Below are 22,145 nucleotides of genomic sequence, written 5' to 3'. Positions count from 1 at the left end.
GTTGGGAAATTTCACATTGCCCATCTCAGATTAAACTACTGAATAACAGAATGCTGAGGTTTAATAGAATATGTGTGTATTTCATTTAATGAAATGCAGTTGAGATTCAGCAAAAATTAATATATATTGTATATGATATATGTTATATATATTTTATAGTAGATAGATAGATAGGTAGGTAGATCTTACAGGGTATTTAAACTAAAGGGTTGAGGACCCAATTGCTATTTAAAAGTATTCTTCAACGCCCTGAAGCAAAAGCCCTTAAGAGGTAAAAGCTGGAGCATGCAGCAGGCCAGGGTACGTGGGCAGGGGGGCTGAGAAGAAGTCAGGGATGGCCAGGGCCAGCTTCCACAGAGCCTTGTGGGCCAAAGGAGGGAATCTGGATTTTCTTCTCAGTGTGTTAGGAACCCTATATAGAGCTTTAAGCAGAGGAGTGACCTGGTCTGTTTTGTGTTTTTTAAAGGTCATTCTGGGGAGCGGAGTGGAGAGCAGATCGGGGCCAGGTAGAGGGAAGGAGGACAAGAGTCAAGAGTGAGAAGCCAGCAAGGAGGGCGTTGTAGACATTCAGGAAGGAGGCGATGATGGTTCAGACTGAGGTATGACAGTGGAGATGGTGAGAATGAGTGTATCTGAGACCAATTTTAGAGACAGAGACAAGTTTAGACAGCACCTGCTGATGGAACAAAAGTTCAAGGAATCATAAGTGAGTCCCAGGCGTTTGGAGTGAACAGCTGGGTGGAAGCTGATGTCCTTTACGGAGACGGGAGAGGCTGGGGTGGGGGAGTGAGCACAGGATTCAGAGAGGAAACCAAGAGCCTCAGTCCTCACCGTGCCGCTGCTTTGAGCACTTCCGTGTGCCCCCTCGAGCTGGCATGAAGGACACAATGCCAGAGGGGGCACATTTTCAGTCTCTGTGTCTTCCTACCCCCTCGCTGCCCGTCCTTGTCATCCTCCCTGGCTGGTTCCTTCTCCGCTTTCAGATTCTAAACGGCAGGGCGACGGAGGGCTCAGTCCTTATCCCCTTCTCTTTTCCATCCACATTCACTTCCTTGGCATTCTCAGCCTGTCTTTTGCTCTGAAGACTATCTGTATACTGATGACTCCCAAATTTATATTGCCTCCCTGGACCTCTTTCTCTAACTTTAGACACATCCAGCTACCTGCTCAACATCTCCAATCAAATGTATGATAAGCATATCAGAATTAACACATGCACAACTAACTTAGCACTGATACCCATGCCCCCTGCCTCACCCCAAAGCCCTGCTTCTCCTGCATTTTTCTTATTTCCGTAAGTGTCAACTTCATCCTTGCTGTTGTCTTTTTTTTCACACCCTACAGCTGAACCGTCAACTAATCCTGTTGACTGTACCTTCAAGCTGTGTCCAGAATCCCACTAAGTCTCGCATCCTCCACTGCTACCCTGGCTCCACCCGCTGTCGTCTCTTGCCTGGGTCACTGCGGTGGCCTCCTAACTGGTCTTCTCACCGCTGCTCTTACCCTGCTTCAGCTTTCTCTCAACACAGCAGCCAGAGGGATCCTGTTAGAATATAAATCACTCCTATCACTTCCCTGCTAAAAATCCTGCAGTGGCTGCCTCTTACTCAGAGTACAAGCCAGTTACTTCCTGGTCCCACATCGTCTGGTCCTCATGACTCTTCTCATCTCATCTCCTTCCTTTCCTCGCACCCTTGCTCCAGCCCTGTCCTTGAGCGTGCTAAGCATATTCCCCGTGTAGACCCTTCTCATCTGCTGTTGTCTCGGCCTGGAATGGTTTTCTCTCAGTCATCTCCATGGCTACCTCCTTGCCTCTCTGGTCTTTTACAAACGTCACTTTCTTAAAGGGGCCTTCCCTGGCTTTTTATTTAAAAGGTCAACACCCACCCACCCATTCCTGGCATTCCCCACTCACCTTACTTTTCTCCATGGCACATCTCCTTCTAACATTTCCCTTATCTTATTTATTGTCTGTCTCTTGCCACTAGGCTGTAAGCTGCATGAGAACAGGAGCTTTGCCTGTTTGTTCGCTGCTGAATTCCCAGTGTCCTGAGCCATGCCTCCCTCCTGGTAGACACTTAGCCCATACTTGTAGAATGGGTGAGTTCTAATAGGAGGTCATCTCTTCCCTCTAACTACTTCTTTCTGACTTTGTATGGAACTATTGTCTTAATTTCTATATGTGCTTGTCTGTGAAGCTAGTAGGGCATAGTAAAAAAAAAAGCAGTAGACAGCCGCATGCAAATCAAGCTTCCCATTTGGCTCTCGCATTCAAAAGCTGTGTAACTGGAGACAAGTCACTTTGCCTCTCAGAGTTTCCTTCCTTCCTTCCTTTCTTTCGCTTATAAAATGGCAAAAGCTACCCTGCCATCACTCAGGGTTGCTGTGAAGGTTCAATAGAATAACGTATGAAATGCCATCAAGAATAAGATGCAGTTTTCACTGACCATAGCATCTGGCCTTGACTCAATGCCAGAGCTTTACATACATGACTGTCTCGTTTAATTCTCACATAGAATCAGTGAGACATGAACTTGTACAACTGAACTCATGTCACAGATGAGAAGACTGAGGTGCACCAAGAAACTAAGTGAATTACCTGAGAGCTAGTCAATGGTAAAGCCAGGCTTTGAACCCAAAAGCATTTTTATTCCATGGCCTGAATTTTCCTCATTATGTTCTACTGGCACAAAATAAATGTTTTAATGACCAAATATGGAGTGATTAAATGGACGTGACCTGAGGTGCAGCTTCTGTCTCCAGATGATTTGTTTTCTTGACTGCTAATTAATGTAGCATTTCCCTTAATGTTATTTTTTTCCCCCTCTTCAACTCAAACAGCAAAAATTCCTGTCTTCCAAAATAAAAAAGGTATTGTCAGGCATTTTTCTATCTTTCCCTTCCTCCCTCAAAGAATGAAATGCTATCCTGTGTCCCCGGAGATTTCTGTCATACAGCCTAACCAAGTCCAGATGGTTTTCTCAAGTTCAGACATCATACTTAGTATAAGTGTTTGTAGTTATCTACAGAAACAAGTTCTGGACTAAATTGCAAACACCCGCTTCCCAGATAGCTTATTCCATGCTCTTCTGCTTTGTTTGTGTTATGGCCTGTCTGTGCTAATGAATTTGTAAATGTGGTTTAATTACTGTTTACCGGAAAAATAGCTGCACACAGATCAGTCTCAGTGGGAGTCTTAGCCAAAATGTTAAGGCAATTTGTTTCTAGGGCAAAAACATCTAATAAATGAGAAGCACTTTTTAAATGTTGGGAAGGGAACTTAAGTTCGGTTTTGAAGAAACAGTTTTTTATATATCCTGGGAAACAAATCATTCTTTAAGAGAGTGGATTTAAATATCAAAGTGGCATTTTTTTCCCAAGGCCTTGCACTCCGTAATTTGCACGGAACCAAAGTATTCTAACAGTCATTTGATTGAATACCACACCAAAGGGCTATCCTCTAAAGAACTCACCAAAAGGAAAACTCAAAATTACTTGTAAATTCCATAAAATGTTTCAGAGCTCTGTAAATCCATGTATTATGTATTACCTCATGTTTCTGAATTCTTGCCTCAGGCAAATTGCCAACTTAGCAACTAAATGACAGTTTTAAAATTCTAATACAAACCAGCCTCTCCAACTTTGCTTTTTTTTCTCCAGGAGAAAAAAATAAAAGGGACACAAGAGGGAAGTGAAAGTTATTGAAAGGTTCAATTTATAAATTCTGTTTGTGCTCTGCCTGGAGTTGTAGTTTAATTTTGCTCTTGCATAAAATGGTATTTGCCTGATTCTGCATAAAGGGGCACCTTTGAAAGTAAATAAGTTCTTAGGGCAACTGTTGGTCCTGCTACTAGGGAGGAAGCTCTGTCACGCTACCCTTGGGGGATGCCTGCCTCAGAGCCAGAGTGGGCCGGTTCTGCCTTCAGTGAGAACTCAGAAAACAAAAGCAATCAACTTGGCAACTAATAAAGATGTTTGTCATTTCCTGAACTGTGGATATAATAAAGAATTTGAGCAGTGTGAGATGCAAACCCTGCCCTCAAGAAGTTTATTTTTAGTGGGGCAATAGGTACACAGGCAATTCAATCTAAGAGATCCCAAGGCGGGGGGAGGGGGAATTGAGTGAAGGTGGTCAGCAAGTACAAACTTCCAGTTACAGTGTAAGATACATAAGTTCTGGGGACGCAACGTACAGCGTGGTGACTATAGTTAACAATATTGTGTTGTATATTTAAAAGTTACTAAGAGAGTAGATCTTAAAAGTTCTCATCAGAAGAAACGAATTCTGTAGCTATGTGAGGTGATAGATGTTAACTAGACTTACAGTGGTGAGCATTTCCCAGTATATACATATATCAGGTCTTATGTCATATACCTCAAACTTATGCGATGCTCTATGACAATTAGATCTCAATAAAATTAGCGGGCAGAAGAGACCCCAAGACCAAGTCTTAACTACCAAATACCTTTAGTGTCTCAAATAACCGTATGAAAGCCAGGGCCTCATCTCTGGGGCAGAAAGACTCCTTTTCCAAGAAGGTTATTCCATATTTCCATGTTGTAATTATTTATCTGTCTATCAGTCATTTCTTCATTCATTAACTCACCCAATGTTATTTGTGATGGGCCCTAGAGAGACAAAGTAACTTCAACAAGACTCCGTCTCAAGGAGCTCACCCTGCAGTGGGAGGGAGGCAGACATAAACAAACACCACAAAGTGAAAATCTCAAAGAAACTGGGACTCATTATTAAAATGGGGGTGTGTTATCTTTTATATATTCTATGTTTCCAATATAAGAAAAATGTAAAATATAAGTGCAGAGCCCCTTTATTAAAAGGGATTTATCTTAACCATGTTTAAATCATAAGACTTTGGACATGGGAACTAAGCTCAGATATCACCTCCTCCAAGAAGGCTTCCCTGATAGCACCCATGTCCCCTTTTGGCTTGAGTGTCCTTTCTATGTACTCTCACTGCACCGTGTCCATTCCCCTGATACCATGTTTTGAATTTTTATTGTGTTGTCCTCTTACTGCCACTACCACCTCCATACATACACAACTGGGTACCCCTTAAGGAGGAGGGGACACATCTCACTCTTTGCATTCACAGCGCTAGAAACATGCCTGGTATATGGCACTCGGTTAGTGTTGAATAGCTCTGTGAATGGGAAGATGATAATTACAGGTTTTTTCCCCATCTAATAAAAGTTGCCTTTATTCCCCACATTATATCAAGTTTTAAAATATGTAACATAGGGTACATATTCTTGTTTTTTGAAATGTAAATGTATTAAAATGTAAATATATTAAATGTAAATATATTAAAACATTTATTAATAGCATATTTAGTTAAGGGCGCATACAAAAAAGCTAGAAGGACACACACCAAAATGCTGGCAGTGGTTATCTCTTAAGTGTTAAGATTTGAAATGATGCTAACTTTGTCTTTATGCATCACTGTGTTGTTTAACTATTTTACTATGGATGTGCTACTATTATGATAAGAAAATATGAAGTTATTTGTATTTTAAAAAGGAAAATTTGGCCCATTTCATAAGCCACAATCATAGGACATAAACAACTTTATGAAACATCATCTTTACCATCTAGCCCAATGTTGACAGTGATTTGACTTTGTGGATTTAAATAACTGACCAAGCTTGGTGGCATTTAATGGAATTAGATGGGTTTCTGTTTTCCTTACTCATGTCTGTGTTTATAATATTCAGAAGGTACCCAAGCACTTTATTTGCAGTTGTCTAAAACGTGCTAAATTATCTCTTTTGCTCGCTCTCTTTTGTTCCTTTCTTTTAATTCTCCCTGCTAATACTTGGATTGGGTGTTAGAACCCCAGTCTTTTTAAAGCCAGGCTTAACCTCTTGCAAATAGATAAGGCAGAACTAAGTAACCAATTAATTCTCTCTCTCTCTCTTTCTTTCTCTCTCTTTTTCATTATAAATCTCCTGTTTTTAGGGTGGCTCTGTGTAGAAGAAGTATCAGTTTTCTGGTCCGTGATAGTTCTGCTGTGCATCTTCTGCCTGCCCATCTTTCAACATTTTGTTTCGCTGACCACAATGTTGGAAAACCCTAGACAATGTTATTGGACTAACAGTTTATTTCTTTTTCCCAAAGGAACAATCACAGATTGTAAAATGTGCCTCTAAAGAACAGGTTTAAAAAACTATATATACTGTATTCTTTTTTATCTGCAGCTGAATTCTTGCTGCCAAGATGGGGAAACAGAACAGCAAGCTGCGCCCAGAGGTCATGCAGGACTTGCTGGAAAGCACAGATTTTACAGAGCACGAGATCCAGGAATGGTATAAAGGCTTCTTGAGAGACTGCCCCAGTGGACATTTGTCAATGGAGGAGTTTAAGAAAATTTACGGGAACTTTTTCCCTTATGGGGATGCTTCCAAATTTGCAGAGCACGTCTTTCGCACCTTCGATGCCAACGGAGATGGGACAATAGACTTTAGAGAATTTATCATAGCCCTGAGCGTAACGTCAAGGGGGAAGCTGGAGCAGAAGCTGAAATGGGCCTTCAGCATGTATGACCTGGATGGAAATGGCTACATCAGCAAGGCAGAAATGCTCGAGATTGTGCAGGTACGTGGACCTTGCCCTTTACAAAGAGAAGAGTGTGAGTCACAGTAAGAATTGGGAAGTCCACAGTATAGCTTAGTGGAGAGATTGCAAACTGGTGGTCCGCCTGGGCACTGATTTGGCCTAGCCAGTGTCTTTGAAAATGTGGAACCCATATACAAAACAGGGAGATTACACATAAACATGCAGATTGGCTAGCATCTCTTGGAAACTCAGGAGCTCTGGCCACACTGGGCCCACGTTCTTGCCTGGCATAGGTGCCCTGGGGCTTTTTGGTGACTCCTCCCTACAGAGGGACCTGCACTCTTCAGCTGGTCATGCTCACTGTGGCCACTCCATCTACTCAGTGCAATGGCCTGCCTGGACCTAGAGCCTGGAGTGATGTTTAATCATCAAACTCTGACCTGGGTTCAAATCCTGCCTCTTTCAGTCACTACCTCTGTGACTTTAACCCAGGCGAGCCTCAGTGTCCTTATCTGTAAAATGGAACTATCAGCAGTGCCCACTGCTGTGGGATTGTTTTAAGATTAGACTGAATCTCCGTGTTCAATGCTTATTAGCACAGCGCCAGCCTTATAGAAAAGCTCATCATCACTGCCATCACTAATTTCCAACTTTATTAGACACTTGAATAAAAGTAGGGATCTCTAATCTAGCTTCTATCTCATCAGAGATACGAACAGTGCAGAATCAAGGCCTCCATCATTTTAATAGGAAGCACTCCATTTTATTTCCCCAAATCACTCACCCAGAGTAAACTTCCCAAACAGAACAGGAAAAGGGGTCGTTTTTCCTTTCACCACCCCCTCTTCTTTGGAAGTCCACACTCAGGCTTTGTCACTGTCCCAAGAAGCTGTGTGCCTTTGTGGGGATTCTCACTGTTTGGTTCTAGCTGGTCTGCAGTATTTAGGAGAGTGCATATTTGCAGATGCTACAATCGCTTCAGAGGCGGCACTGTCTTTTAGGTGTCTGGGAAAATACCTGTTAGAAAGTGATAAGATGGAGGCAGGCTGTGGGCCAGCAGAATCATACACAAATTAAGGCTCTATTTGTTAAAGTAAGTGAAACTGCAGCTTGATTACAAGTGTCAGCACATAAATTCCTTGCTGAACTTCTGTCCCTCCAAGACTCAGAAATTCAAGCCATTTAATGTAAAATGCAAATTCATGATGTTCACCTGCAAATACTAGTAAGTGGTCAGGGTGAAGATCGGGGTCCAAACAAGTTTATAATGAGGCTTGTCAATGAATGGAGAGTGGAACTCCATAAATTTTCTAGTTTTTCTTCTTTATTGTTGCTTCCTATGGTTTAATTTTGGTATCCACAGAATATTGTTGGTGGTAACAGACTGGAATCCTTTTGTTTTTCCTGGCATTGGTAGGAAGGATTCTATTGTGGACTCTGTAACACTGAAATACACGGTATTGGTTTCCTCTTGCTGCTGTAACAAAGGGCCATAAACTTAGCAGCTTAAAACAACACATATTTATTATCCTACAGTTCTGGAGGTCAGAGATCTGAAATCGGTTTCACTGGGCTAAAATCAAGGTGTCCGCAGCTTGCATTCTGTCTGGAGGTTTTAGAGGAACATCTGTTTCCTTGCCTTTCCTACTTTTTGAAACATTCCTTAGCTAGTAGCCCTTTATATCCAACTTCAAAGCCAGCAACAGTGGGTTGAGTTCTTCTCACGTTGCCATTCCCCTGGCTATCTCATTCTGCTTCTCCCTTCCACTCATAAAGACCCCTGTGAGTACACTAGGACAACCCAGATAATTCAGAATAACCCCCCTTAGCTCAAGATCCGTAACATAATTACATCTGCAAAGTCCCTTTTACTGTGTAAGGTAACGTATTCACAGGTTTCAGGGATTAGGACATGCACATCTTGGGAGGGCCGTTATTCAGTCTACCACATATGTCCAAACGCAGTTATGTTCCTTCTTCCAAAAAATAATTTTGTGCTATATCAACATCTGGGTGGAAAAGCAAAACCATATGCAGATTTATTTTTAGAGTCTTACACAAACATTTTCACATTCATGTGTTTGTTTTTTTTAAGTGACAAACTTAGGAACATGATTTAGGCCCAATATTTTATTATTGGCATCAAAACCGTCTCTCATGAGTCTTAAGCCAGATCACAATTCTGACGTTTCTCCCGTAACGGCAGATCCTCTCCTGGGGTGGGGAGGGCCCTAGTCTCAGCCCCCCGGCTGCAAGAGGAAGGAGAATCCTTCCTGCCCCACACAGTTCTCTGTCCCTGAGCCCAGCCAGAGGCAGGTCTGAACACCCACACCCAGCCCAGCGCAGCCTGTGTTTCAGGAAGCGGGCAGCGAGCATGTGAGTAGCGTTGCGCATTGAACCACGAGTGCTCAGATGCTCTCTGGGATCTTGGGGGCGAGGGAACATGAACTTAGGGATCCATCAACAGGACCGCAGGGAGAGAATGCAGGAAGAACAGGAGTGAAACTGACCCCCTTCTGTTCTCAGAGAGTAACTAGGACCCTTGAAAGAACGTTTTAACTACAGGACTGTCATTGGGTAGGAGTACATAATCTGTGTTGCTTTACTCTTATGATTGAATGAAAATCACAGGCTTAGACAAAAATTGATCACCTGGATCCAAAACAAAGATGAAGAGGGAGTCAAGGGAAGAATTGGCATGTGAGAGCGGTTGTCTTGAGCAAAGCAGGTCAATATCACCTTGCCCCTCTCCTTTTTCAATCTCCTTTTCCTTCTCTTCCTTGGGTAAGTTATTTAACCTTTCTGTGCATTGTTCTCATGATTTGTGAACTGGACCAATCATAGCACCTGCCTCAAGAGTAACCGTAAGGGTTAAACAGTTATTACAAGTAGAGTACCTAGAACAGTGCCTCTCATGGGGGATCCTTCAGTAAATGTTGACTACTATTATTCTATAGAAGTTTCTGGAGCTGAGACAGGATGTTTCCCTGCAAAATAAAGGGAGGTCATTTCCCATTCAAAGGACAAAGTAATAGAGTCTCCCATTAAGTTTTAAGTTAAGTTTACCTAGTCGTATAAATGTATGTTCACAAAACAAAGGGAGGTAACCCAGCTAAACCTCCAATTGGTGGAACTCCCAGAAGAGATATTCTTGTGCAGATGACTTTAGGAGTTCCCAGGCTTCTTCAGCTGTTGTCTTTCCCACCAAACACCATCCCAGCTGGGAATAAGCTAAAACTTCTGGGCTGCTCTGATGCTTACGGGATTTAAGTAACAGAAAGATCATCTTTCCAGGAGAGAATGTGGTTGGCACCAGGAATTCCCCAACTCCGAGCTGTTGCCCTGAGCCCATAGGTACGCTTCATGCATCGGGACTTTTGGGGCACAGGCTGTCTGGACTTGTTCTCAAGTCCTGCTAGAGACTTTCGGAAAGGAATATATAGGCTAACACAGTGTTACCTTTAGCAGTTCTCAGGGAACTCACTTTAATGACCAGGTTGCGATCATTTCTAGTTAGCATATTCGTTCCTTGGATGGTAATGATTGCTTTAAAGTAGTTGGTGTTCAAATACGTGTCGTCTTGGAATCAGACTCTCCCTCCTAGTTGTGATTCAAGGTTAATTAGCACTTTTGATAAGGCAGAGTGAACTTCATAACGCCCTTAGTCTACATTTTCACACCCTTTGAATGAATGAAAACTAAAGGAAGGAGGTTGGGCTTATGCTGGCAGCCCATCACGGAAGACTTCATTTTTGTTTGTTTGTTTTTTTTAGCAATATGGGAATTTTTTTTCCTGATTCACTCATCAGAATAAGGCATATGTATCCATACAGCAACCAGATGAAGAGGAAGGGAGACTATGGTGTTAGCCATGCAAAGGTTTACTGTCCACAAACACCAAACAGACTCACAAATTAATCTGACCTGGTCTCAAGAGCACCACCTGTGACCAGTTTAGACAACCAGCTTGTGAGTATTTGTGCCGTGAGGGATCAAAATCAGGACCAGAAAGACTTGGTTACATTCTTTCCAAAACCACTTCCCGAGTGGCATTTTTTTCTCCCAAAGATCTTTCTAAATTGGTGTCGTAGACACTATGTCACTCGTAATATGTGCCTTGGAGACCTGAAACGCTGTGCTCTTCTGATGGTGAAAGAAAAGGCTGGGGGCGGGTGGTGTTGTGGTGAAAGCTTCTGGTCCGTCTTGATATGGCCCCTGGGAATTCAGCTGCAAACTCTTGCCTAATTCTCAGTTACGAGTGTGGACCACAGATGTTACTCTAGAATGCAACTTTGATTTCTCTCCCGGAGAAAATTCTTTAAAGCAGTTGCCCAGGTTAGTGACTTTCTCTAAGAACTAACCTTAGTGTTTATCAGTTGTGTTTGGCTTATCCCTTTCTTATCAGGGGATTAATCTTATCGTGACAAGCCACATTATAGTTTAAGAGTTGAAGTTAGGCATCTGGCAACACAAGTGAGTGCCTGCTACCCAAAGGCCCCCCACTCGGCTGTGCCCTCCAGGTCTCCTTTGTGGACTCCTCTGTCTTCTCCTGTTTCCTAAACAAGGATATTCCCAAGCAGAGTTCCATCCTCAGCCCCCTTTTCCTTTCATTAGTTCTGGGAAGTCATCTTCTCAGTGCTTGTATGGGCCAGGCATAGTGTTATGTGTTTTCCACACTGTATTAGTTTCCTAGGGTTGCTATAACAAATTACCATAAACTGGGCAGTTTCAAACAACAAAAATTTATTCTATCACAGTTCCAGAGGCCAGAAGTCCAAAGTCAAGGTGTGGGCAAGGCTGGTTCCTTCCAGAGACTCCTGGGGGGATCTGCTCCATGCCTGTCTCCTAGCTTCTGGTGGTGGCTGGCGATCCTTGGTGTTTGGGGCCCGCATCTCTCCTGTCATCATGTGACATTTTCCCTGTATGACTGTGTCCAAATTTCCTTCTTCTTATACGAACACATCATTGGATTAGGGCCTGCCCAAATCCAGTATGATCTCATTTTAACTTGATTACATCTGCAAAGACCCTATTTCCAAATAAGGTCACATTCACAGGTTCTGGGTGAACATGAATTTTTGCAGGACATTAGTCAACCTGGTACATGTGCTTTATCTCGTTTAATCCTCACAATAACCTTATTAGCCCCATTTTATGGATGAAGAAACAGAGTACCTCCAGGTCTTCACCTCTGCTATGTCCAGCTGTTAATGGACACCTCCACTAAGACACTGCACTGGTACCTCACGGTCAGACATTCCAAAAACAAACTCGGTACTGCCCCCCAAAGTGTGAAGTCCTAAACCACAGCAGCTCCAGGATGTCTTTTTAGGAGAGTGAACGGGATCTTTGGAAGGGGCTGTTGGAAGCAACCTTTGCAGAGCACTTTATATAAGATTGAAACAAATAGTAATTGCCCATATCTAAAAATGATGGGTACCACCACTTACCTGAAACAAGACAGTGGCTGAGGAATGGGCAAGAATGATAAATTTAGAAAAATATGAAGGAGGCAGATTTGATAGGTCTACTTGACTGCCTGCATGTGGAGACGGGTGGTAGAGCCGTATTAAAGATGTCTTTGACTTGATTACAGGATGGTGGATGGTAGGACTGTTTACCAAGAAAGAAACAAACAAACAAACATGAGTGGGGGCAGGGGCCTGGGCAAGAATGAGTTTCAAGTAAAATCTTATGTGAAAACTAATATAAGAACGGAGATGCTTTGGTTGAAAAAGGGGGTAGGGCCCTTATTCTCCCCCCATCCTCTCCCTGCCTGTGAAAGTATCTACAGCACTTTGGGAGAACATTATGGATTTACTGACTTACTGTATTCTTCTAGCTCTAAACAAGAAAGTGCTTATGCTGTTCTAGATACATAGATATTGATCCCATTTTAAGAGTATTTCCAAGAAAGATTCTCATGGCCTCTCTCTACCCTCCTTTCCTGGTATGTAATACCCTTCTAAGCAGGATGCTTTTCTTTTATCGATAATCTAAGAACAACCCTATACTGCTTAACTTCTTTTACCCTTGGTGGGTTGTCATGGGGTCTTGGGTGTCCTGTTGGAAGACCCTACATCTTCTGGTGAAAAGCCAGTCTGGTTTCCTTCAGAGAGAAGAGTGAACTTTAGCTCTTGGAATTGTGCCTGCCCTCAGTTAATCCCACAACCTTTATCAGTTCAGACATGAGCCCTTCCTTTCCAGCATTCTGAGAGGTGGTTCATTCAGAGGGAAAAAGAAAAATCACATATATATATATGTCAAGAGGAAGCTGGTAATTCCCCTGGCCGCAGGTGGTGCTGTCCTGAGCCTGCCTAGGGCAGAACCAGAACTGGGTTCCTGGGTGTCCCATAGCGCTGTATTTACCGAGAGACAAGAATAGGGCTCTTCAAGTTTAATTAAAAACAGGATGTCCCTGCTGGGCCTCTCATTGACATTGCTAAAAATAAAGTAGGGAAGTAGCCTGGCCTCTCTATGGTTTAATCCCATTAAATTTGGGGGAGGGGTGTGGGGAACTGGAGTTAATAAAAGACACGATTTGTTTCAGATTGCTGTCTGGAGTTGGGTCTTTTCTCTCCCTGCACTGTGGAGTCCCAGGTCTAATACAATCAATGCTGGCTTGCTGAGGCCATGAGAGAGGGGCAAAGGGACAGATGATTCCCCACTGAGGTTTTGCAGGGCTGTCACCCACTTACATTGGGACCCCTGGGGCTTGTCACCTCATCTCTTTGCTCACTGCTCTAGTACCACCCATGTTCATAGACCTGGTTTTGTGAATAATCCACTAATCCCTTTCTGTGAGCTGATGCACATTAAAAACAAACAAACAAACAAAAACAATCTAGTCTGAGTGCTATGAAAGAGCCATCTGGAAATGTGAGCGTCTTAAAGGTGCCCGCACTTCCTTCTCAACCCCTCAGTATACTCAGACATTGCATCTCTTACCCAGTTCCAGAAGCCTCGTTTGCAAATATCCTCATATAAGGGGGTCCTGACTTTCTTCATTTTTGTTTTGTTTTTTTTAATGGGTATTTTTGTTTTTTGGTTTTTTTGAACTAACCTATCCTCATTTCTCTGCCCCAGCCCTATTCCTTTAGCCTAACAGCTAAAGACTAAACCCCTGAAGACTTTCTGTTGAGTGTAAGAGCCTTGTTTTCAAACACACATTCATCTGTTTGCTTGGTCTTTCGTTCATTTGTTCAACCAGAGTATTAAGAGAATAACCCCTAGATTATTACACAGTTGACTTCCCTTCAGAATCCCAAGAAGGAGAATTTCATGAACCTCAACTCTTAGAGGCTGAGAGTTCCAAGGAGTGTTCCAGACCAGTGGGTTTTACTTGCTACTATGGGACCTTACCGAGGCCAGAACAGATTTGGGGAAGGAACAACACAGCCCCAAAGAAGGTTGATTACACAGCATCCTTAAGACTTCTAGCAAAAGTAAACTTATTATTTGTCCATAAATGCCCCTCCCACATCACCTCTACAACTCCTGAAATGTACCAGCTCTTACACCTTTAAAGAGGTGTACTTGTGATTTAGTGGGACACTGATATCTAGATACTGTTTTGTTGTTGTTGTTCTAAGATTCCTGGGCTTATGAATTCACAAAATATTTAGATTGTGTAAGTCTGTAATCCGTGTGAGGGGAGTGTGTGTGTGTGTGTTCATCAGTTGGTGCCACCGATTCCTCTTTGAGTCAAGGGTTACAGAAAAGCTTCCATGTTGGAGCAAAGAAAGCTGAGGAGAGGGTGCTAGACCTCAAAACATAGGTGGTATGGAGAGTCTCCTGCTTTCCACTCTTGTTACTAAATATTCACGTGGCCCTGAAAGTTCAGCACCTCTGTTTCCCATTTGTAAAAAAGTCTCTAACTCTATGGCCTTTTCTAGCTCCCCCAAGGAGTCAGGTGTCCCCAGCGGCTTGGCGCATGGCACTGTAACCCCAGCACAGATGGTAGTGTAGTCCTGGGCTGGAGGGGACAGCAGTAGGGATCAGGAGGAAGACAGAGTATGGCTCGCCTCTCGCCTCTGGAGCACACTTCAGTGAGCGTCTCTTGGGACAGCTGACTGTGGCCAAGCTTACTTTTACCCCAGTGACACCCATCACCCCAGACAGAGCCATGACTCCCAGTTTGCCCTTCCTCCCAGACAGACTCACCGTGGAGGCAGCTTCAGTTCAGCGAGGGCTCTGGGTGGGTTCAAGTCAGACTCGGGGAGCCTGGCCTGAGGGGTCCCTATGGGGTGGGATCAGCCCAAGAGTCAACACACTGGGTGAGTCCATTTTTCACTCCTCTTTTATCAACGGAGATTATAATATTTACCCCCATTTCTCCAGAATATTTTAGGAACTTGAGGCAGAGTTGATCCTGAGCAAGACTGTAAAGCAGAGAAGTTAAGCCTTTATCTCTTTTTGCAACCCTTTTTGTTTCCACATTTCCCCTTTGGAGACTACTTTCTTTCAGCTGCCTTCCTTTCTCTCCTCCCACTACATCCCAAGTTCCAGAACTTTCCAGATTTCTCCGCCCACCCTCTGGCAAAATCTACTTTTTCTAAAACTCCTTCCCAGGGCTAATTTTCCCAAGGTGAATCTGAGTACCAGAACCATGGTCTGGAGATAAAAACAATGACTTTACATTATGCTTCCAAAATAAAAACAACATTTGACAGCTGAGGCCTTCCATGCGCTTACTGGGTACCACGGGGGGTCCACAGGTGGTAGAGGAGATAGTTTCAGTACTGTTCACAAAACCTTTTCAGTAGAACCCTCTTTTGCCCATCAGATTTCTGATGTACCCAGTTTATCTCAAGCTGAGATTGTATACTTATTTCATCCAAAACTTGGACGGCAGATTGTTCCCATCCCGGGGATACTTGGCAGCTTGCTGAGAAGGAATGTGAGACGATTGCCACATACAAGGGGAAAGAGCACTGGGATGGATTGGTAATGTCTGCCCAGGAGAAGAGGAGGGCAGGCCCTTACAGACCATCAGTGTTTGTCACCCTTGAGGGACCCAGGGAGAGACCACATTAGACCCTGACCTGTCTCTGGCCTGAGGAATGTCCCCTACAGCCTGAGAGCAGGGACCTCAAAACAGCAGCAGCAGCACACAGGAACCTCATTAGAAATGCGGACTCTCAAGCCCCGCATCTCCCCAGCCCACCCTACTCAGTCAGCTTCTGCGTTTTCACAAGATTCCCAGGGGATTCATAAGCACATTAAAGTTAGAGACACGGGGGGCCTAGTGGATCTTCCTGCCAGTTGTCGCTCCTGAAGGTTCTTACCGCTGGACAAGCTCTGCTGGCCTGGCTGCTCTCACCAGCAACTGCACGTCTCTCTTCTACGACAACAGATGGTCAGGAACAGAGCTGGCTTTCTGCGTGATGGGAGGCGTTCCCTTCGACCCTGTATTTGGGAGGTTTAATAATAGGGCCACTGTGTGCGAAACCAAACCATGTTTCTGTCTCACGCCATGTTGCTTCTGTCCGCAGGCAATCTATAAGATGGTCTCCTCTGTAATGAAAATGCCTGAAGATGAGTCGACCCCAGAGAAGAGGACAGAAAAGATCTTCCGCCAGATGGACACCAATAGAGATGGTAGGAGGCCATGGCTGCTTTGCTTTGCTTTACTTTGCTTTGCTTTGCTTTGCTCAAGGCGGGGGGTGGGGTGGGGGGGCGCGCTGCTGGAGGGGCTGGGGTGTCCGGGCAGGGGAATTCCACTCGAGGACAAGATACTGGCCGTAAGGACCTGGCTCAAGGCCCTTTGTGAAAGTGGCTTATCCTGCTTGCCCCCTGTAGGGGGAAGATGGAGGCTGGATCCTGCAGGCCAGCGAATCAGAAAGTGGGGAGGGGCTTGTTATCCACTCAGACCCTAGTAGCTTTCATCCCAGCCTGCCCAGGGGGTTTTGTTGGGGTTTCGTGCGCCTGCTCCAAGGTGTTGGGTTTCCTGGAGCCAAGTGGGACCCCTCAGCTGTTGGCGGGTGAGGTGGCCAGCAGATTCCACCCAGAGGGAGCCACCCGCAATTCAAATTCAACAAGGGGATGCAAAGCAAACCAAAATGAAAGGAGAGATGGATTTCAAACTCAAGAACAGTGGATTTTAGATGTTGGATTGCCAGACAGAATACAGGAGGTACAATTAAATTTAATTTTTGGTTAACTAACAAATGACTTTTTAGTATAAGTATGCCCTATTCAATATTTGGGACATACTTTAAAAATCGTTGTTTATTTGAAATTGAAAGTTAGCTGGGCATCCTGTATTTTATTTGCTAAATCTGGCAACCCTAGTTAGATGTAATATCTGAGTTTGAAGTGCTAACACAGAGCTTGGTCCATAATAAGCCCTGAGTCATCTATAGTTCTTGCTTTTATTTCCAGCTTGCCTGTTCTGCTGGGCATCCCCAGCAATTCTTGTCAGTGATGAGCAAATGCAGTCATATACCCCCGACGGAAGGCTTTGTCGCAGAGTGAGCCTCAGGTTCTATCCCTATGCCCTCTGGGGCACCAGCTGCCTGAGAATCCGGGTTTGCAGGGTACAGGCCAATCTGTTTGCTTTGTTTCTCCACAAAGGTGCCATTACATCCTGTTTCTCTATGTGCCTTGATTCACAGCGAATAGTTTGTTTTGCAAAGACTAAACAAACGGGATTCTTTTAATAGAATAATAAACTCGCTGACATTAAACTGCACATTTTGCTGATACTCCAGGGGAGCACAGGTGGGCTTGTGTCCTGCCTGAGGCCCAGCCTCCTCTTCAGAATAGGGCTGAAAGATGGGAGAAGATCCAAACACTGCAGGATCGAACCCTCACTGCGAGAAATGAGAGCCTCTGCTCTGGGCCTCGGCCACAATGGGGTCACAGAGCCCTGACGGGGTCAGCATTCCCCAAATGCATCTCGTTACTAAAAGCCCTGTGCTTTCCTAAGGGAAAGCCTTGGGTTTAAAAAAAAAAAAAAAGTGGCGGGGGGACGGGGCGGAGTGGGAGCCGTATCGGGAGGGGCTTTAAGTCTGCAAGGGGTCAGGCTCCGCCCGACCAGGAGACTTGGTGCTTTGGCTCAGGGCTTCTAGACCCTCCCGCTGCTAGATTCCTCTTGGAGAAGCTCTTTGCATCTAACCCCTGGCGGCTGACTTGAAGAGAAAAGTCTGGGCCCCCAGCAGGTGAGCTGGGAAGCCAGTCCGGGAGCACGCGGGTAGTTAGCCCGAGGGAGCGGATACGTACGCTGAATGCAGGGTTTACCCTGCCGCAACAAGAAAGGGGGAGAAGCTTTGCCTCCCCACCAGCAATATGACCGAGGAAACTTCTCGAAGGGAATTTAATACATACTCTAGCTTGCGCAAGAAGGAAAAGGACATCGAGGAGGAGTGGAATCCCAGGCAGCCAGTCTCCCCGGTCCAGCCCATTGGGGTAGGAGGAAAGTGCCCTGATTGACGGGAGGGGCCAAGCGCGGCACTTCTCTGCTTCTCGGAGCACATACCCCTCGCCTGGATGGAAGGGCAGCCGTCCTCACACCTTGGCCCAAAGAAGAGGCCCTCCCCCAGATGTCTCTTCGGGCCCCTCTGCCCACATGCAAACCTAGGTGTACCCGAGTGACCCTCAGGAGCCCAGAGGGCGCAGTGAGCCCGTGGGGACGGCCTTGGCGCTGCAGGAGCCCAGCCCAGCCCTGAAAGGCGCGAGCGCCATCTGATCCACAGACACCGAGACCCTCCGGGGCGCCTGCAGCTGGGGGGGGGGCCACCCAGCAGCCCTGCAGCCCAGGGCCGGGCACACAGAGCTCTCAGGAGGCCGCGTGCTGCGCTGTGCGATGCTCAACGAGCCCCGGGGTCTCGGCTCGGAGAGACGGAAGGTGGGCCTCACGGCGGGTGTGAGACCCCGGGAAGAGGTGGGCCGCCGCCGCCGGGCCCAAGGTGCAGCGGGAAGCCTACGTTCGTGTGGCGGCCGCCAGCCGCCACTCACCGGTCCTCTTGCTTTCTAGGAAAACTCTCCCTGGAAGAGTTCATCCGAGGGGCCAAGAGCGACCCGTCCATAGTGCGCCTCCTGCAGTGCGACCCCAGCAGCGCCGGCCACTTCTGAGCCGGAAGCCCCACCAACTGTAGAGCTGCTTGTGTTCCCTTTGGAGTTTCCTTTTTAACAAAAAAAAATTTTTTTTTTTGCCAAACAATATTGACGGTGATGCTGTTCCCTGTGTGGTCGGATGCACCTCCCTCCGTGCCGCCTGCAGCTTCTTTTGTCGTGGACGCTTCGTGGGAATGTCTAGAGCCCCCGCGCTTGTGGAGAGCATGAACAGTGCTGCCGTGCACAGACTTTGTGGTGTTCGCTGTTCTGACGATTTTTCATCGTTATTATTATTACCTTTCCTTTGATTCGAAAGTCTGTGTTCTAAAACTGAAGACTGGGGGAGGCAAGAGAAGAGAAGAGAAAACAATCCAGTCCAGTGATTGTATTGCAAGCTTGAGGGCCCTGTTTGGAAAACAAAATTCCCCACCTGGGTCTGGAGTAACACATGCCCTAGGGGTGATGGCACCAGATGCTCGATTTCCCAGGGACCAGGAATCCTCCGGGCCAGGCTATTAAAGGGGCCTGGGGGATTCCCGCCTGGAGGCCCACCCCATCCTCTTCCCCAGCAGGCTTTAGTTTCTAAGCTGTGAACATTTCAAGGTAAATTCATAGAGGAGAGGAAAAAGATGGCTCAGCTATTTCTTCCCAGGTTTACACTAGTTGAGCTAAGATGAGTTTCTCTGGAAATTAAACACAAATGGTAATTTATATTTCAAAACCAGACCCATCTTGTTGCCTATTGTAGTTTAAAAAAAAAAAAAAAGATTGCTGTATATAAAATACTGGGTATTGCAGACGAAATTAAGTGTTTTGCCTTGTTTAAATGAAATGCATGTTTAGTGAGCACTAATACAATCTTATTACAGGAGACTGTTTTCAGTAGCTTGTTGTGAAGTAAGCCAGCTATAATGAATGTCTATGTCTTATTTTAAAGTCATATCCGTCTTTGCACAAATGCACCAATCAACAGGTATATTTTATATATTCCAGAAAAGTACAAAGTAACCATGACCAGAGCCCAACCTTAATTTTGAATGCTTTTCCGGTGGTAGTGCCTCGGGAATAGAAGTGGGGCAAGTTTGAGTGGGATGTGTCAACTGGAGCACCAGAAGGTTCATATTTATTAGAGATGTGGGTTTGCCCACCCAGCCCAGCAGCCCGTTGACAGTCCTGGATCAGAGGTGTGGTGCTTTTCTGAGCAGATAATATTCTGTAGCTGTTCCCACCCCCACCCCAAATAGCATAAATTCTCGGGACTGCCCAATGCTTTAATCCACATGTATGGTTAGGAAGCCATAGCTGGAATGTTGACTTTTCCATGCCTCTAGCGGCCCTGAAAAGAGTCAGAGGTTGGGCATCGTCTGGTTCATCTTGAAGAAAGCATAGGCAAGTGTGTCTGTGATTTCCAAGGCCCACCCTAGGGAACCCAAAAGGATCTTACATCATCGTGTTCTCTGAATGCAAATTTCTATTTACAGAAGTGACAATACAAATTTGAGTTGCTGTTTGGTCTGATGACCTCATACATCCTAATTTGAATTGAAAGGTAAGAGTACAAGTTGCTGGTCACAGGTAAGTCATATTTTCACAAGCAGTAGGCATGGGGAAGTCCAAACACTCAAGGATGTAGACGGGGAGATCCTGCCCCAAGAGAAGGCAGAGAGGTCTCCTTGGCTGCAGCCAAGCTACTTCCTGTAGACCATGAACCACAGAAAGATAAACTTATAACCATGAGGAAAATGATGCTGAACCCATTCTAACCTCTAGATTCCTGTGTATTACTCGATTCCATTTAAACTGATAGTAACAATCTGAATTTGTATGGTTGACCAAAACGAACCAACTTGGCAGGGTGAAATTTTGAGACCTGGACTCAGTAAAATAATCTCCATCTTCCTCTGAGTGTCAGGTTTTTTAATAGAGGTTCTATACTGTGAGACTTGCTGAGTCCCTCCATTGGCCAAGTGGTAAAATCTGGTTTTGAAAACTAGGGAATTAACCTAAGACGCGGCGTGCACAGTGGCAAGGGGACCCGGCACCTCTATAGGTGATGTTCAGGAGCTGCCTCCCACTTTCTCCTGCTCTTGATTGAAGAGCTAATTCCTCCTTTAGTTCTCCTTAGATGGCGGAGTCAGTTAATGTTGGGGAAAGCCCGCCTGGGCTGTGTCCTCAGTCATGACATCTTACTGAGCCAGACTCACTCCGTTCCCTAGAACCTAGAGCTGGAGTGAGAAGCAGTGGAGAGCGCCTCCAGCTGTTAAGAAAACAAAGCAGTCGCACGGCTGATGAATGCTGGCACGCCCGGGATGGACGGAAAATAGTCCTTGTCCTTGCCTGCCATTGACCCTGTCTGTATTTTCTTGAGGGTTGTTTTCTCATTCTCCTCCTTCCCAGGAAGGCCTTTGTATGTCTGATCCAATGCACTCCAGTGTGGCCAAGGGACTCGGCAGCACCCAGAAGGCTGAATGCCTAAAAGCTTATGTCACTCCTGTGCTGGGCTGTTCATTGCCATTGCTGTGTTGAGGGGCCTCTGGAAACGGAGTCTGTTCTGTCTGAAATCAGGCCAGCCTGTGATGTTCAAGGGACTGGAATAAAGTGGCTTACGACTTGAAGGATGATGCAAAGTGGTCCGACTGTTCGTATCCTTGTTTAGGGCGGGGAAGGGGTGTTGAGGGCGCAGTCCCATCCCATTGATATGCCCTGGGGGCACTTTCCACAAGTGAATTTAGTAATTTATGAATCCCTCCCCGTGGCGTGGGTCCTATATCAGTTGACTTTTGTGTTACTCTAGCTTGGCATTCGAGAATGTTGCTGATTTAATATGATGGTCTGGGACATGAGGTTTCCGTGCCTAAACTCCTGCTCCAGCTGAATCTGTGCCCGAGTGAGGGCCCAGATGCTGTGCTGGCCACCTCCTGGGTGTGCTTTCTGCTCTACAGGCACAAGGAAGCAGGGTTTGTGAAAGCGGGGATGAGAGGGTCTGCTGGACCCAAAGCCCTGTCCGAAAGCATCCTTGGTCTACATGTGGGCTAACTTACTTCCCTCTGCTCATGGCCTTCACTTTCGTACCTCCTCTCCTTCCTCACAACTGGAGCTATAAATTCTAGTCTCAACATTCGGTGCACCGGAAGGAGAAACTGAGGCAACTTCCTCTTCAGTGGGAAATTAACATCCCCCTCTCCCCTCTCGCGGCCTCTCAGGCTGGAGAAGAGTCTATAGGAAAACTGACATGATACAGAGCCCATGGCCTCAAAGCCAATTCAGATCAAGGTGCTTGCTGCTGCTGTCCTTGGCCTTGCCTCCAGCACAGAGGCCGTGAATGTAGGAAAAAGGGGCTGAATGTCAGCTTTGGTAGGTGTCTCATGGGCCAACCAGACCTCATGTAGGAGCTGAGTTGGCCTGGAGGGGAGTCTTTTTGTACCTCACAGTTTCTCTCTGTAGACCAGCAATGGCCCTGATGCCCATGAGAACTGAGCATGAGTAATGCCATGTCACTCATGGCAGTGATGGT

General features: G+C 45.5%; 1 protein-coding gene across 11 annotated transcripts in view; it reads left to right on the top strand.

Annotated features, from left to right (window-relative positions):
• NCALD (neurocalcin delta) overlaps nucleotides 1–21,246 on the top strand; it is a 429,327-nt gene extending 408,081 nt beyond the window's left edge. For 9 of the 11 annotated variants that reach the window (XM_082434365.1, XM_082434361.1, XM_082434368.1 and 6 more), the window contains 3 exons: nucleotides 6,217–6,613; nucleotides 16,069–16,174; nucleotides 18,552–21,246. In XM_082434365.1, the coding sequence (XP_082290491.1) occupies nucleotides 6,236–6,613; nucleotides 16,069–16,174; nucleotides 18,552–18,649 (582 nt within the window). In that variant the 5' untranslated portion in view covers nucleotides 6,217–6,235 and the 3' untranslated portion in view covers nucleotides 18,650–21,246. Of the gene's footprint in view, nucleotides 1–6,216; nucleotides 6,614–16,068; nucleotides 16,175–18,551 lie in introns of those variants that run through there. The other 2 variants (XM_082434362.1, XM_082434363.1) reach the window with 2 other exon arrangements.
• Nucleotides 21,247–22,145: the final 899 nt, after the last annotated feature.

Source organism: Balaenoptera physalus, assembly GCF_965194825.1.
Source record: "Balaenoptera physalus genome assembly, chromosome: 17".
Lineage (NCBI taxonomy): Eukaryota > Metazoa > Chordata > Mammalia > Artiodactyla > Balaenopteridae > Balaenoptera > Balaenoptera physalus.
This window is presented reverse-complemented; position numbering and strand designations above follow the sequence as displayed.